The sequence below is a fragment of the Bombus huntii genome, chromosome 2, assembly GCF_024542735.1.
Source record: "Bombus huntii isolate Logan2020A chromosome 2, iyBomHunt1.1, whole genome shotgun sequence".
NCBI classification, from domain to species: Eukaryota; Metazoa; Arthropoda; class Insecta; order Hymenoptera; family Apidae; genus Bombus; species Bombus huntii.
Genome location: NC_066239.1, coordinates 10,409,664 through 10,427,147, shown reverse-complemented (window position 1 = coordinate 10,427,147; position 17,484 = coordinate 10,409,664). Strand labels below are relative to the sequence as shown.

General features: G+C 36.3%; 1 protein-coding gene across 3 annotated transcripts in view; it reads left to right on the top strand.

The window, feature by feature from the left end:
* The window catches only part of LOC126876230 (probable serine/threonine-protein kinase dyrk2), a 264,752-nt gene extending 249,392 nt beyond the window's left edge, over positions 1–15,360 (top strand). For 2 of the 3 annotated variants that reach the window (XM_050639102.1, XM_050639100.1), the window contains 9 exons: positions 6,078–6,219; positions 7,000–7,216; positions 8,671–8,769; positions 8,953–9,111; positions 9,416–9,554; positions 9,921–10,236; positions 10,396–10,525; positions 11,030–11,481; positions 15,065–15,360. In XM_050639102.1, the coding sequence (XP_050495059.1) occupies positions 6,078–6,219; positions 7,000–7,216; positions 8,671–8,769; positions 8,953–9,111; positions 9,416–9,554; positions 9,921–10,236; positions 10,396–10,525; positions 11,030–11,481; positions 15,065–15,150 (1,740 nt within the window). In that variant the 3' untranslated portion in view covers positions 15,151–15,360. Of the gene's footprint in view, positions 1–6,077; positions 6,220–6,999; positions 7,217–8,670; positions 8,770–8,952; positions 9,112–9,415; positions 9,555–9,920; positions 10,237–10,395; positions 10,526–11,029 lie in introns of all 3 variants that reach the window. The other variant, XM_050639103.1, reaches the window with a different exon arrangement.
* The last annotated feature ends 2,124 nt before the right edge of the window (positions 15,361–17,484 follow it).

Here is a 17,484-nt window from a genome sequence, read left to right as displayed (position 1 = left end):
TTTTATTTTGGTCTCGTATGTAAGTTAAAGTTCGATTAAATAATTGGTCAGCAAGTAGGACGTGGTCTTTATTATTACTAATTATTATTAGTGATACGCATTGAATTTTTCACTGAGATTCTTCAGAATTTTTAATAGACACAGATTTATAGAGTAATTTTTGTATAATATCGTTAACACACTATGGACAAACATAAAGAAAACGATCCTCAAAGGTAAATAAACAAACCCCTAATGCACACAAAACGAGCCCACAACGTATATAAACAAACCCAAAGTACGAGTCATTCATATAAACACGATATTATACGACACTTTATGAAAGAAGATCGAAGAAATACTTGTAATGAAATCAATTCGTCTGGTGTAATTAAATCTTCTTTCTTAAATTTTCAAATTATCGTCCTTATTTTCTTTATGTCACTTAACAACCACTTTCTTTTTTTTATTAATTAGAGGAATGTTTTATTCGGAAGTTACGGTTGTCAGCCACAGCTTGCAACTTACCTAAACAAGCGACTCTTAGGCCAATGACCAGCAGTAGCCGCTTCCCATTAACGCAAACGAGGAAACATGGACAAGTCTAATTGAGCTGCATGTATTCCTTTAAATTACTCGAAACACCCTAGAAATTGAAATTATACTGTCCAAGTATTCGACCAACCGACCATCTCACCAAACCACACATCACCATAAAGTACTATAAAAAGAACCATTGCGTGAAATCCTAAAGCGAATGAATTTGGTTCAACAGGGATGCTCCTTGACGATGGCAGTTACACACGGTCCCGTGACCCCTTAATAGAAATTTATGTCAACATTCGTCTGGTCTTAATCGTCGTTCAGTTTAATCAATTGGCGGCGAATCATTTTGTCGAGCTGAACGCGAGTATACGCTCGATTAACCAACGAACTGTCCATTGAGACTAGAAGCTATCGTCTCTTTGACGGTCTGGTTCGATATAACGTGAACGAACTCGATAATTTCCACGTTTCCATCGATGTTCGCGTGATCGCGAGCAAGCTCGATTCTAAAGATTATACGTTACGCGAGCTATAGTGAATTATTTAGGAGCTAAGAAATATTTATAGATCTCGGATGAACGAAGAGGGGATTTTCCTGTTTCCAAGAATGTTCTTTAGAAAACCTCATCGACATCGGAATCTTGTCAATTTATAAATTTACCATTTTGCTTGGCTTTACTTGATTTTGTTCGCTTGGATACGATTATTATTACATTGTAGATTTTTATGCATTTATAAGCTGTGAAATTTAAAGTTGCACAGAATGTATGTAATATGGAAAAATATATAAAATATCCAAAGTGAAGTGTTAAAAATAAATATCTGCTTAAATTCTATTTCTTCAGTCGTCTTTATAAAGATGTAAATTTTCATAAAAGTCTACAGTATAATTATTATAATTCTTAGAAATAAAGGTGAGAAGTTTATTCGTTTTTTATAAACGTTTGGAGAGTGTATTTTCTTTTTGAGACAAATATTTGATATTTAAGATCAGCAATCTCATACTTACGTAGATACGTAAATCTTCTTCTCTCTACGGGGTTACGAAACTGGATGCTTATTTCTTTCTGAAATATATTATTTCTTTTTTCGACGATCAATATAAGATGCGGATAGTCAGACGTTAATTTCAGAAATATTCTATTATATGAGATTGTCATTACCAGGACTTCTATCAGTTTACATTCTCCCATTATAAATAAAGTTAAAGATCTTAATTCTACTTAAATAGAGTGCAATATATTTAGAGACACAATTTATTCTGAATATTCTAATCAATCAGGTTACCTAGCCAATGTACGTTTAATGCAAAAACTCTTCGATTACGCCATTCAATGGAAAATTATTTCACTTAACGTAGCTCATTTGCATTAACATAGTATTAGAAATGAATACGATATCCGTAATCCACACGTCGTTACGATAAATTGCTCGCAAGTTATACTAACGAGACTCGATTCTACGAGCGATATTGTAAACGAAGAAGAAGCTGCTTGTTCTTCTATGAATAGAAGATCCATAGAAGTCTCAATCTTCAACTTCCGATGATCTACTTCTCCTTTCACTTTGATTTATGCTTCATTCATCGCTTCCTATCGGGCTAGTTAATGGTCAGAAAAGACATTTCGATATTATCTTCCAACCGACTTCACTTTACTTCCACTTAATTGCTACTCTATAGTTCTCAACGCAAATGAACACAAGATCCTAGGATTACGCGTTACGCCGATGAACTACCTGGGAGCAACAGAAGATTCTGAGATACAATCAACGCTACGGATGAGACAATTTTTCATTTTCTTCTATTCTAACATCTTCCAATAGAACATTCCTCTGATAAAATATGGTAGAATATTCCTCTAATATAACTTGTGATTAAATCGCGGATGTTCATGAATTTATGACGCAGATAAATATCTATTGAGATCCATATAATGTTCCAAAATATATATACAGTCACTCTCGAATGTATTCGAATACTTCTAGGAATCTACTATAAGTGTTGAAATATTTTTGTGAGCCACTGTATATAAAGAACTCATTGTAATATTTAATAGGCGAAGCATATCTCTATTTAGATTTCATTCCTATAATTATGTTTATAAAAAGATAAAATTGCATAAATATATCCAGCGTGTTCTTATGATTTATGAAAAACGATGCACTTTTGAACCTTTCTGTATCTTGTTTTCAATTATCCAGCTGAAAGTATAACAACATAACCGACTGTTATTTTAATCGCATGTGATTAACGCGCTTGGCTCTCGCTTTTTATTTCTTTACTTTCATTTATCTAAAAATTGAAACGTAGCGATTACATTTATAGTTAATTATACACCGTGTGTTTGCATCTACATAGAAGATAGAGAGTAATTTATGGGATAATTGAAAAGAGAGTGCTTCTTGGTATAAAAATAAGGAAATTTTATCATGGTCTGAAATAAATAGTAGAAATGCAAAAACACTCTACTGGTTCGCGGTATATCGTTTGCCAATATAAATGATAACCTCGAGCCAAACCTTGTAAGTCCGCGAAAGCCTTGATAATTACCACCTTCAGAAGGAAGTAATTAGCGTTTCGATGTTTGACTCTTCCGGAATATTAATTCCGCCTGTGGCGGACGAATTTTACGAAATAAGTTCATTCAGGCGCGAAAATAACATACATGGAAAGCGTCAATTAATCTTCGATATCGATGCTTGACGTATAAGGAAATCAAAACGAATCATCATCCAAGCTCTCCAAATTCTGAATCCCACACCACTCGGCCTTCGTTCATTCATTTCTTGCCAACACCTTCGATAGCACGATCCATCAAAGCTTTCAATCTCACAAATCAACCATCCAAGATTATAAAATCTCGTGAATCCCACGTTTCCTCGTGAAGCAAGATCTCGACAGCGTATCTTTACTTGTAAGGAGCTCGTAGACGAACGAATTCTGTCGGTTTCCAGGTTTGTGCCGATCGATCGTGTTTTACGCATTCCTTAAAAGTTACGGTTATAGTTGATGCATGTCCCGACGAACTGGCATTTTGACAAATGAAACACCTGAAGAACAAACAGCATGCAAAACTACTTTCGCAAGAATATTTCCAAGAATATTCGCTATTGAATATTTACTTGAGATAAGTAAATATCTATTTGTTAGTTCAGACAATCAATAATTTGAAGATCAAATTATCTTTATATAAAAAGATATATATTGATCTATATTTCGACGTACTACTCGTCAGAACGTCAATTCGACAGAAATCTTATCTACTGTAGCTTAATTTAGGCAGAGCAGTTCTAGAGCAGAGTTCCATTGGATTGCTCGAGGTAAATCGCGAAATCCGCGACTCGCGAAGAAAATGCGCGAAGAAAATTAACGGACGGTCGTCGTGTGATTGTTCAACCCCCACCATTCGCTACGGCGAAGAAGAAACGAGACAAAGACAGCCTGATTGTCATTCAAACGGCACAAGCGACCGGTGACTGCCCTTGGCCACACGGAAAGGCGACGCTTCGCAAACGAAACGCTTTAATGCCTGAAAGAGGAGACATAATTGTCGGCTCCGCTTCTCCTGGTGTCGTTAAACTCGTTAAGCTACTGTCGAGGGTCAATAATCCAACATTCTCTGGCGTCTAACTGGCATTCTTGTTTGTTCTATTTTTGAGGAGATTATCTCAGAGATCTACTCTTTTCCTTTTTTTCCTTTTTTTTTTTTTATTATCGTTAAAGGCCAAAATTCTAAGTTCTTTCTAAAATTCTTTTCCCAGGCAATTTACGTGCTTGAGTCTTATTTTTTAATATTGTATCGATTAATTTTTAACGATTTCTTTAAGATTTCGTCATTATTGTCTCTCCTTTCATATAGATCAATTTTATAAATTTCGAAGAAATCAAATGGGTTAATCCTGTTCCATGGGTTTTCCTGTTCCTCCTATTCTTTCTTCTTCCTTATCTTTTTTATCTCGGTCGGTATAAAAGATGGTTCTTTATCATTTTGAGATTTGAAGTCGGCTGGTTGATTGATGGTGTTTGACTAGAGAGGAAAATAGAGAGAAGCTGCCTTTTCTCACTTTTTTATGTGACATGTGCGAGATTTAGTGATCGTTAAATGTTTGGTACGTAGTTTATGGTTTAGATCGAATAGAGGAAATGATTTCGTTTTACGACAGAGAAATTTCGTTTCGTGCATTGTGAATGTACATGTGTTTATTTTATCCTTAACTTTCCGTGTAGACTGTAAGCAAAAGGAAAAATTTCTAATAGTATTCAGTCTATCCATATGGAAAAGGAATAAAGAGAAATTTAGAAAAAATATGCAATCAAACAAAATCTCATTTTGTATATGTCAATGTAAAGAAATAATAAAAATACAAAGAAAAATCTAATCTTTCTTCTTGCAAGATCTTAATCACGACTTATGATGAAATTTTTTTTTAAATTATTGCCTCTCTTTGAAAATCTCTTAGCTCGGGAGTATGCGTGTATTTTATTTTTATTCTGCATCTTTGATTTCAACATTTCTTCCACATTTTTAACTTCAAATGGAGCAAGTCAGCTGAATATTTTATTTTCGTAGACGTCAAACGCAAAGACTCCTAAATATTTCACCGAGAGCAATAATAATTCATGAGAGGGTAGTTTCTTTCTGTATTGGTGGATAACCTAGATTTTCTTTGAAAAAGTTTTTCAATGATTTCACTGAGTAATATCCCAAGACACAACGAGTTCGCGTGCGTATATTGTATTACGATCACGGGAACGTAATCGGCGACGTGATTCTCGTTGTCGACAACGTCCACCGGTGGAATTTATTGCAGCCACCCCGTTACCCCACTTTCCCTCGAGAAACTCGGTGATTGTAAAATACTGCAACGAAAACGCGGCTTTCTTTGTCCCAGCCTGGATAAATAAATTTGAAAGTTGGGAATGCATCGGTGTGAAAAAACGTGATATTTTTTCTTCGCATCTCTAACGTGATAATGGAAAAGTTTTGACCCCGCTAGAACAGTTCTACGGTATAAATTATAGTCGTTATCATCGTTAAAAAATGTATTTCGACGCGAAATTTTCCTTTTTATGAATTCTATACCTAAAATATAAAAAATATAATATAACTTGTTATCTATATGTTGTTAAGTTACATACATTTAGTTTTTATTTAGTTTACATACATTTAAATATATGTATCTAGGTATCTTGAGAAGTTATTAGTCTTTTAAGAATTCGTTAAATTTTAGGAAAATGCAGATATGCGATGTAAAATATATTTTTCTTATCTCAGTGCTTTGTTTATCATTTATAAAATTCTATTAAAAACTATCCTATTCGACCCATAAAACTTTTGTCTTTGTGTTTATAAAATAAATCTCTGCGTTTATTAATAACATAAAAACATATTTTATATTACCAAATAGCAAAGCTTATAACATTTCCTCGTATCGTTATGTTTTATTCATATTTGTATCAAATGCCTATTTTATAAAACGATATATGACGATAATTATATAATACTTTATGGTTATATTTACTTATAAAACTTTATGGTTCTTTGTTTCAGAAATTATTGTCATTCTTTCATCCCAAATCAACACGAGTGGACAAGTCGGACAACAACAATACGACCAATTCCACAACTAACAACATTCATAACAACATGCCGATACACGAACCTATCAATGCCACATCTCACGACGTATATCGTACGTACAATTATGCATTTGCATAAAATTGAAGTGGTGCTATATCACTTAACCACAGGGTGCCTGCAAGGGAATAATAAACGATTCTCGAACGCTATTCTCTGTTGTTCTTGCGAATATCAAAATGATACTCTGTGTATTGTATCGATAAAGTCAACCGAGTATGCACGTGAATATATGGGATTACGTGATTTACGCGAATTAATACCTTTTCTTTTTTCCTTTTGAGAACCTTGACATCGTTTTTAATGACGTTTGTATTCGTGCAGTTTTCAAGGAATATATTTTCACGTTCACTTTCAGGCACCCCAAATTGTAACAGTTATGAAAGAAAATCATATTCGAGGAAGAAGGCGATAAGAAACGATTAGATTGTGTTCTAAGAAATTTCATTTGCCTGTTTTTACGAGCTGAAAGTGATTTTCAAATTTTCATTTAATATAAATTGTTCACGGTAGCGAACATAAAAGATACAAGTTCGTGTTTTACATTTTGTTCACTTATAATTTTGATTTCAATTTCGATAAATAACTTCCACTAACTTCGTCAATAATTTTAAATTCAAGAAGCATCGTCACGCTCTAGAATCACAAACATTTCAATGGAATACTGACTTGTGCTAATCTGTTCGTAATATTAATTTATCCTAAAGAAATAAAACACGATAAGAGACGTAAATTATAAACAAAAATTTGTTAACACCAAATTACATTTGTTTTATATTTCATGCTATATCTTATATATTCTCATGATCTATATATTATTTAAAAAATAAAACAGCTGGGAGATTGCCAATGACACCTGCGATAGCTCGCAAGTATTATGGTTCGAGGCTCACCGATTTCGAGCTCGCCGAAATTCAAAAATACTCGGAGATTTGGTATCTCGGACTGTCAGCCACGAAAATCCGTGGCAAAGACGGCGCAGCCCAAAATGGTGGATACGATGACGAAGACGGTAGCTACAACAAGGTCTTCCACGATCATATCTCGTACAGGTGAGTGTTTCCTTTTTGTTTTATTTACCTTTCGTCGTTGCCTCTTTCTCTAAGAAACTTTCGTTTTAATAGCTTAACATTCGAATGAACGTTTTATTCGCGAGTCGATTTTACGGTTTCCTATTATCCACGCGTTTCGACCGCGGTTAAGAGCAATAAACGATTTAATAGGTTACGCATTCTATTCGTCGATTAAACCGGAGAAATAAAACGTAATTGTCGTGATTTTTATATTCCTAAAGCAGCTTTTTAATCTTTCTCTCGTTTTATTCGCCTAATAAATGATGCTCTGTATTTTTATCTATAAATCGTTTCTCACGGAAAATTTGTCTTCCGATTAATCAGATTACTCAAATTTTCCATCGTAGCTCGTTCACGTTGGATAGAAATTAAGGAAATAAATGTTTGTATAAATAAATCTGCCACTTAATCTTTGTGTACGTTCAAGGTTACACAATCAGCTTTATGTTATAAATTGCAAGATAATACTTCAAAGCGAAGAGAAAAGCTTAAGACGATGCAACTGAAACGGTAAATATCGCCTTCCAAGTCATGTTCGTAGCACGCAATCGCGTCCACGTTTCTTTTGCCCTGTTGTTACTTAAATCAGAAGTAGAGTATCGAGGAGCAATCATTCTACGCGAAACGAGATACGCTGCTTGAAAGAAACAAGTTTACAGGCTTCGATCATTTTGTAAGCAGAACAAACGCACTATCTATCGTGGGAATGTCCTATGAAAACTGAATCTACGATTCTTCGATCTAAAGTACGTTTCAATGTATTTCGTTATAACTTGGAAATTAGATATTTGCGACATTTACGAGTCGGTACTACACTCGTCATCAAAACTTTCTTAAAACAATTAGCTGCAACCCTTACGGAATACCTTTTATAAATTAACACGATTTACAAAAAATCTCAATTTTGATAACTGTGGAAAAATCAGGCCTATAAGTTACGTCTTTTTTTATTTAATACGTCAGACATAACATAATATTTTAATGAAAAGAGTCAGAGTTCTTGTAAATTGAAGTCTCTATAATCGACGGATTCTTTATATGCAATAATAAGAATTGTGATCGATTAGAAATCTCCAATTTAATAATAAAAGAACACATTAGAACGTATGAATACATCGAAATGTATAACTTCTAAGTTACGAGGATTAAGATCATTTTTAATAATTTCAATAGTATTATTATCAGTGTCTTGCTCAATGACAAACGATTCTTCGAAACTTTTCATACTCTCCAAATCGAAATATGAAAAAGAACCTACCTTGCGATATAATTTAAAAAGCAGTTGCGATCATACAAATATAACCATAAATAGTACGACATGAAGATACCAAACGCATAATAAGAAACAAAATCCAGAAAAATATTCCGAAGATCTTAAATTTCTATTCTAAAAAAATGTTCGTAGCACTAAAAACTCGTCATTTTCTGTACAGATACGAGATATTGGAGGTGATCGGGAAAGGAAGCTTCGGACAAGTGATCAGAGCGTTGGATCACAAGACGGGACAGTACATCGCCATCAAGATCATCAGGTGAGCAAACGTCTTAACGATCCATGATGTCTCTTCGATGAATCAGTTTATTTTACCATACAGATTCACGTTTACGATCACGGCTCGTTTTTATCGTTGCTCATCCTCCGTTTCCTTTCACGCGTACCTATCCGGCTTTGTTCGATCCTAAAGCGACATATCATACAACGTACTTCTTTACAGGAACAAAAAGAGATTCCATCATCAGGCGCTCGTCGAAGTGAAGATCTTGGACCACCTCAGGAAGAAGGATTTGGAGGCGAACGCGTCGCACAATGTGATACACATGCTAGAATACTTCTACTTTAGGAACCATTTGTGCATCACCTTTGAGTTAATGAGGTACGAAATATGCTTCGTCTTCGTTTTAGTTTTTTCTTTAATCTTCGCTCTCCTCTTTTGGGGAAACATGCATTTGATAGCGTTCCAACAATAGAAGTGTACCGATGACTAAAGTGAAAAACTTGTACCAAAGAAATCACTCTGAAAGGTATATGAAAAGATACATATATAACATAGGGAGAGAAACAAGATTTTGTCCATATATTTTGCAAACAAATCTTTCGAATCTCTGAAAATGCACCGTTATAACCGTGGAAAATTTCTTGTAGAAAATTACTCACATAGTTCGTGTTTCTTCTTACAGTTTGAATTTGTACGAGCTAATCAAAAAGAATAACTATAAGGGATTTAGCCTGAGCCTAATACGACGATTCGCCAACTCGTTAGTTAGCTGCCTGAGACTGCTGTATCGAGAGAATATCATTCATTGCGATTTGAAACCCGTAAGTATACCATGTTTGATCTCAAATTACAGTCTCATTCATGAAATTCAAAAGCTAAACTTCTTAACTATTGTAAAAACTGTGAACTTTCAGTTCTAGTTTTTTTTTTCTTCTTCTCCTAGAATTAAAACCTCGTTAGAGTTTCTATATTTCCTTTGTCCCGATCAATTTTTTCACAAAATCGAAGAAAATATCTCTGCTCAGTTGATAAAGGTTCCAAGTTCTCGGTAGTTGACGCGTTAATGAGTAGACCGTGTTCAAAGTAAATAGTGATGTAAAGAGCAAAGAATGCAAGGGGTTAATGGGAGCGAGGTCTCTCCCTGTGGTTAACGCCATTTTCTAATCCGTCGTTCTTGTTCGTTGCAGGAAAACGTGCTTCTGAAACAGCGGGGATGCAGCTCGATTAAGGTGATAGATTTCGGATCCTCGTGTTACAGTCACCAGCGTGTATATACATACCTTCAGTCCAGGTTTTATCGAAGTCCAGAAGTGATTCTGGGTATTCAATATGGTACGCCAATCGATATGTGGAGTTTAGGCTGCATTTTGGCCGAACTTTACACCGGTTGCCCGTTATTCCCCGGCGAGGATGAGATCGAACAGCTTGCTTGCATCATGGAAGTTCTTGGACTTCCGCCGGAACATATTATCGATCTCGCGACTCGTCGCAGGCTTTTCTTCGGTGAGTAGAAACGCGAAGTGGGGATATTCTTATTATGCGTACTGTATCATTGAGAAGTTGATAAATTATAGTGATAGAAGAGGGAAGGATCTTTTATTAAGGATATTGGGCAGGGGTGGTACGTAATTGTATAGCTAAAATCGAAAGGATCCGTTTCAGATCCGAAGGGAAGTCCTCGATGCGTGACAAACAGCAAGGGCAAGAAAAGGTGGGCTGGTAGCAGGAATCTTGCTATAGCTCTCCGTTGCACTGACACACTTTTCGTTGACTTCGTTCGCAGATGCCTCGAGTAAGTTTCTTCTGATAATTTTTTATTACGTTCTTGCCGTCTTGAAAAAAAGGAGAGAATCGCGAAAGATTATTTATCGCGTGTTCTTTTTGGAGAAATTTTGGTTGATATATGACTTATACAGTACGTTTTCATTATACGTAATTTATAATTTCTTATCCAATATAAAATGAGGATATTTAACCGCTATCTCGCAGGTGATGCGATTACTCTAAACAGTTAATAAGAAAGCGAGAAAATATATTAAACGAGAAATTAAGAAATGGATCTCCAAATGAAATAGAGCATTTTATTGAACACAAAAGAACATTCGCGTTATTTATGGGATAATACTTGTAATACATTTGGCTCCCTTAAGACTAAAAATAACAAGTCCTATTCCAAAGAATCGACACGAAGTCATCTGGCTTGAAAGACACATAAAGCACGGTCATTAACCCATTCAAACATCGTCATCGCGTTGCAGAGAAACGTTTCTAACGAAAGTGTACTCTTTTCCGACAGGTGGGATCCACAGAAACGCATGACCCCCGACGAGGCAATGCGTCACGAGTGGTTGAACTCTTCTTCCTTTCACGTCAGCTCCTCGACGTCGACGATAGCCGCGTCGACGGTAAACGCGAACACGAATGCGAATGCGAACACAACGAGCATGGAAACCTCGTCGCAGTCCGCCCACGCTCAGACGGTGAGCGTGACGGTAAGCGCGCCGAGGCAACGGGCGACCACCGTCGAAGATCCTCCGTACTCGATGTATCGTCTGTGCAAGGGACGTAAGTACGTGCAGAGGATCAGTACGACCGAAACCACCGACAACGCAGGTCTCGTAGTGAAAAGCAAGCTGAACGGAAGCGCGAGCAGCCACGCGCTCGCGAGTAGCACGCAGACCACTACCTCGAGGCACGCTTCGACCGGCGATATCGTCGCGAGTCTGGATCCAAATCTCGACGATTCCGGTACGTTTTTACCTCCGATATTGTGAAATCGGTTTTGCGCTACCCACTTCTAGATGCTTTCGCGTGTCGCGATCGAACAACACTCGCTCTCCGACATACACCGAGATGATATATGAAAAGATTGTTTTATACACTAATTGTTGTAAGAAAATGACAGGCGTATGTTGGTCACTTTTTTTGTTAGTTGGAACAAGTAACAGGTTGGATGACTGATTTAGTCACGACAATAAAAAGCAAGCCACGTACACATACACAAACGCACGGCCGTCGTACGACCGGTTAAGACCAAAATAATCCGCAATTCATGAATTTATCAATTACGATGATGGCACTCTTGTGAAGATGGATAATTCACGAGTAGCGAGTTTCGATATCCGGTGTACTCGAAGAGTGAGAGAAGAAAAACCCTTGGGAATGATACATGACATCGAGGCACGTAGAATTGGCTGGCTGTGGATCTGGCCCCGGATCGTTATCGATGCCAAAAGACTAGTCTAGTGATTTCTCGCTAGTCTCTCGGCGTTGTATTGACGTGTATGAGGCCAAAACAATACGACGAGGCGCGCGCGCGATGCGAACAACGAGCAGCATGATTTTTAATTATAGTAGAAACGGAGAACGCGGTCGTTTCGGTTCGTTCAGTCGCGACTGACGAAAAAAAGGAATTAAAGAAAAGAAAAAAAGAGGAGAATAAATGAAATCTGATCCCAGCGGCCCCAATGTCACTCAGGTAATATCGTAAACGACGCGCGTGCACCGATATCGTAGAAGTCGATCGGAAGTAGAGTTTCGTTCCCTCACTCCCTATCCAAAACGTTCATCCCTTATCCTCCAAGTGTTTAGCGAGAATTTTGCTACTGTAGCCGAGACGATACGTGTTTCTTATTTTTATTTTTTTATTTTTTTTCTCTTTTTTTGCAAACCGCGAGTCGAGCAAGAGAGGATTGTTTGCCGTGTGCATACTTTTTCCAACGATAACGGTCACATCGGCGCGTCGTTCATCGAGAGGAATAGAGAGAGACCATCAACATGAACGACGCACCTCTCATTCGCACAGTTGGCCCTGTGTTTCCAATGATGCATATAAAAAAAAAAAAACATATATATAATTCTATAGGCGCAAACGATCGTCGCGATTAGTAACATTGTAAGAAAAATTCGATTCGCAATCGACGAGCGCAAATTAATGTTATGGTTACTATATATAAATATATACATATGTATACTGTATGTATACGAAGAAATATGTATGAGAAACGCAGCGAGAAAAGGGTGAATGCGTTTTTAACAACGAGATTACCGCGCAACGCGAAATTTTCTCATAGAGCATTATGCAGCATCGAATCGCGGTTAAAACGTGGAGAAAGAAGTTTAAAAGAAAAAAAAGAAAGAAGATAAGTAGAACCTGAGTCGTCTGAAACCCCGTGACAACAGGGTCGTACCGATTAATAATGAAACGTCAAGGCAAACCTCGGTGAGAAAGGGAGAGAGTGCGTTTGTGTGTGTGTGAGAGAGAGAGAGAGAAAGAGAGAAAGAAAGAGGCGAAACTCCTGGAAATGAAACATGTGCCCCAGTTTCAACGAGGCCTGAGTAGTCTTATTGTGATATTAATCTACCACTGTCTTTTACGTAGATCTCTGATATTAAGAAGTAAATGATCGCTATAATTAATGATTATCTTTTTTCATTCTTAACTATCAATCATTATTTTCTTAATATTGATTTATCGCTCTCGCTATTATCGCAAGATTACATAATTACGATATTAACGAAGTTATTCAATGAATAATAACACAGAAAGATAACATTATTATTATCATTATTATTATTAATTATTATTATTCTTATTACTATAAGGATTGTACAGACATAATTAAGCCTTCAAAACCCAACAATTCACAGCACGCATTCGCTTCTTCTTTAACTTTCATTCTTTCTTTTTGTACTTTGATTTTCCTACAATAGAAGGTATGTTTTAGAAAAGAGTCGCATGAAATTTCTTCACCACATTGTTCTTAGCATAATTTTTTATCACACTTACTGGTATATTACGGTATGATTTCTCGGCCCAAACGAGATATCAGCATCGTGTTCTTTTTCTATTCTATTAACCGCCTCAACTTCTCACTATTTCTCATTCTATTTTCACTGTTAAGTTAGCTAATCTTTTTAGAAATCGCATCTCTTCGCTCATCGATCGACTATTAAAGATTAAGATCGAAGATTCGTGTTATCTTTTAGCGTAAATGCGAAGGATTTGAAGGGAAATAAATCTCTGTATCGTGTAATATATATTGCCTCGACACACACACACATATACACACATAATATACACGCGCGCGCGCGCGCGGGAAAGAGAAGAAGAAACAGTGTTTCCGCTCGGTGTTCAAAAAATCACAATGAAAGTTCAACTAAACGAGGAAAAAGATATACTCGTAGTTACGATAAATATCATTAGCGTTATCCGTATACTTGTAATTGTTCGTTATTAGTAATCTTCGACATATATTTTGCCGAGCGTTATTTTTTGCGTTTCGACTGGTAATATAATTAGATAACAAAAATCGCTTCTTATAAGGATGTAAGCGTAAGTTGTCTTCGAGCATTTCGTCGCTGAGCCTCGAGAGGCCATGATGATTCCGACAGCCAAAGCCGTGTGTGAAAATATTAAAACGCATGTACAGGATGGCAGGGAAAAGAACGGAAGAGAAGCGAGAAGTATATTCGCATAACAAAGACTGAAGTAATAAACAGAAATTTTATTTAAAGACATCAACCTCGATCATTTATAATAATAACAAGATACATTTTTATCGTATAAGTACCTATCTACTTTTGTCGATTAAACGACCACAGCCTGTAATGCATTTTTCTTATCTTTCTCACGTTTATCTTGCATCCTGAAGAGTGTAAGGAGGAAGATGCAACTTGACCGTAGCATGGCGGCTGTGTTCCGTTTTTAAACTGCATGTTTCTTCTGACTTTTGCGTGTTTGGACATTATGATTTTAAAACTATGACTGATTCGTTCAAATACCTCTGATTAACGTTTTTAATTAAACGCATCTTTCCTAAGCATTCGTTTGGTTTGTTTGAGACGAAATCTTGGACATGGCGTAATGGAAGACAACTTACATTATATGAAAGATAAATAGATATATTATGGAAGATGCTAAAGAGAAGAATGTAGGATAAGGTATTCGAAACATGTGTGGATATCTTTGTTCTCTTCTAATATAGAATAATTCTTGGGAAGCTGATCAAATCGGATTGATTCAAAGGTAGAAATCCTGGAACAGACTTGAATTATAAGTTTGTTATAGTAGTATATTAAGATACAATTGAAAGTTTTAAAAATCGTTCGGAAAAATTTAGAAAGATATTCAAATATTTTTTACATACCTTATCCTATAAGAACAAAAGACGAACTCGCATTACTTAATAGCCGATATGTAAGATAGCGTTAATTTTTTAACACGTTTACCATGTGGAGAATATATTTTAAATATCTCGCGGGTTTGTAAATCTTCTAAAAATCGAATTGGTTGATTCAAAGTGCGTAACGAACGGTTCTAAATTCGCAGGCGTCACCGGAACGAGAAAAAGAGAGAGAGCTGCCCACAGAAGCACTTTGTTCGACTATAGTCAGAGCAGCGAGTCCAACATTTAACGACCGTAGTATCTAAGCCACATTTACACAGCACACATACGTTCAGACACACACACGGAACAAACACACAGACAGATTTATAGCAAAACAAGAAATATCAAATTGTGTATAATAACTAACATTAGAGAAAAGAAAAAAAATAACGCGTGTGCGTCCGTATGCATATGTGCGTGAGAACGAACGAAAAAAAAAAAAAAAAAAAGAAAGAAAGCACAGAGATGCAAGAAAAGAAAAAGAAGCAGGGAAGTTACGTGTTACGGAAAGAATGCGTCCAGCGAGAATGCGTTACATTATCGCATATACATATATACATATACAATTTTACGTGTTAAGTAACCCACGCGGAAGCGAAAAAAACGAGTTAAATATAGGATATCCAGTTAGAAAATAAATAGAGAAGACCGTTCAAACAACGTAGCTCCAGTACATGGAGTCCTCTATTCCCCTTTACTCTTCCCCCGGCACTGTTCGATCGTCTACAATTGCATCGATTAAATCGTTTGTCAAATTTTCAATTCAGGGGAAGGATTATCTTTTTCCACTGATAATCTTCCTTCGAATCTCCTACATGTTACAACGATGACATCCGATCGTCTATGTTCGATGAACTTATTTCATCGAACATCGTTTATCGAGTGCGGTGAATGCATATATGTGTCCGATGAATATAATTACACGGCATGACTGCCGCTATTTCACCCGCAAGAGCATACGTTCAGTGTCCAATGTGCGGTAGAAGCAAAGGAATTAAGTGCTTAAATAAACAGTTACCAATCATTCGATCGAGAAGCATGCCAAAACATTATACTTGTCGTATCGGTTTCTAAGATAAACGATTTAATCGAATAGCATTTGACGCGACAAATCTGCAAGGACGAAAAACATAAGATCGATTTGATAAGTATTTCTATCTTTCGACATGCTTCTTCATTCTTACAGAGTCGTTCACAGTCGATTGTACAGTCCCTGAGTTTTTAGTTGTGTTCACTATATTGTATACAGTGGGATCAAATTACATGCGTTAGAATCGACTAATCTATGTAAAAACTGATCGTCTCACGTTGAAGCATGCGCGCTCGCACGCGTATCCCGTGAGGCGAGATATGCCTAAAAAGCGTAAACAAAAGTAAACAAAAAATATTAAAATATACTTCCTTTAGAGATAAAAAAGAAGTAAGAAGGTAAATAAGAAAATGAAAAAAAAAAAGAGGAAAGAAGAAAAAGATGATATAAGACAAAGAGGTGTTTGAGCTTGAATAATCAATCGATGTATTCTCTAAAATGGAATTTCTTATGTCAAATTCGATTGGATTGGGAAAGGATCATCTTGTCATTCAGGTTTCTGATAGCCAGAATGACGTGGACATACAAGGCAGTCGCTTTCTAGTCCGAAAATGTGTTACAAGAAAAAAAAAAAGATGGGGGGATGATCTAAAAAGGTCTAAACTCTTACTAGAGAATAAAAAGGGAAGACTCTCTTTCAGGCTTCAGCGTGGAATGCTCTTAGCGTATGTCTGTTAGGATCAGCGTGTAACTAATTATCGAGTTAACGACGTGATTAGATCTATCGAATTCAATTAGATAGTTACTGTGTGCATATATGGCGAGATCATCGCCATCGCCGCGACCGTCCCTTTTCCCCCTCCCTTTCTGGACGTTCAATTAATTCATGAAATTTGTCGTTGTGACGATTTATTGTTCTTACTCAGTGTATCCCAATAGGACAATCATTAATAACAAATTTTGTGTTAGTGTCAAATTCTCGTAGTTAAACGTGTATGGAACTTCAGATAGCGAGTTTATTGTTCTCTTTTTCATCGAAATCTGTACCATTGTTCTTGAGGATTCTGTGCGCTGTTGCCGATCGAAAGAGAGACTACAACGGGATTTGTAAATTTCCTCCGCATTGCGCCGTACGTTTCCGTCATTGTCGAGTTCTCTTGATATGATTAGATTTCATGTGGTTATAATATAGAACATATTCCTCGAAGTAAAAGCATGTACAAAATATAATAATAAAATATATCTTTGGTAACGAGACACAGATTTTTCGCATGTTTGAAACAGAGATTGATATAGCGTAAATTCCAATCGTGATCTTCTTTAGCTGATGTATTAGTGTATGTTACTTTTCGGTTGTTATACCAATTAAACGTATATACATAAATATATGTGCGAGAATTCTGATTCGACGTGTAACGAGATGAGCTTTGCAAAATAAGAAAGAAAAACGAGATATAATATCGGGAGGGGGAAAGGATATTCACAGAGAATAGATGAAATATAGGAGGAAATGAGAGGAAGAGAGAGAATGAGAGTGAGAGAACAGGAATT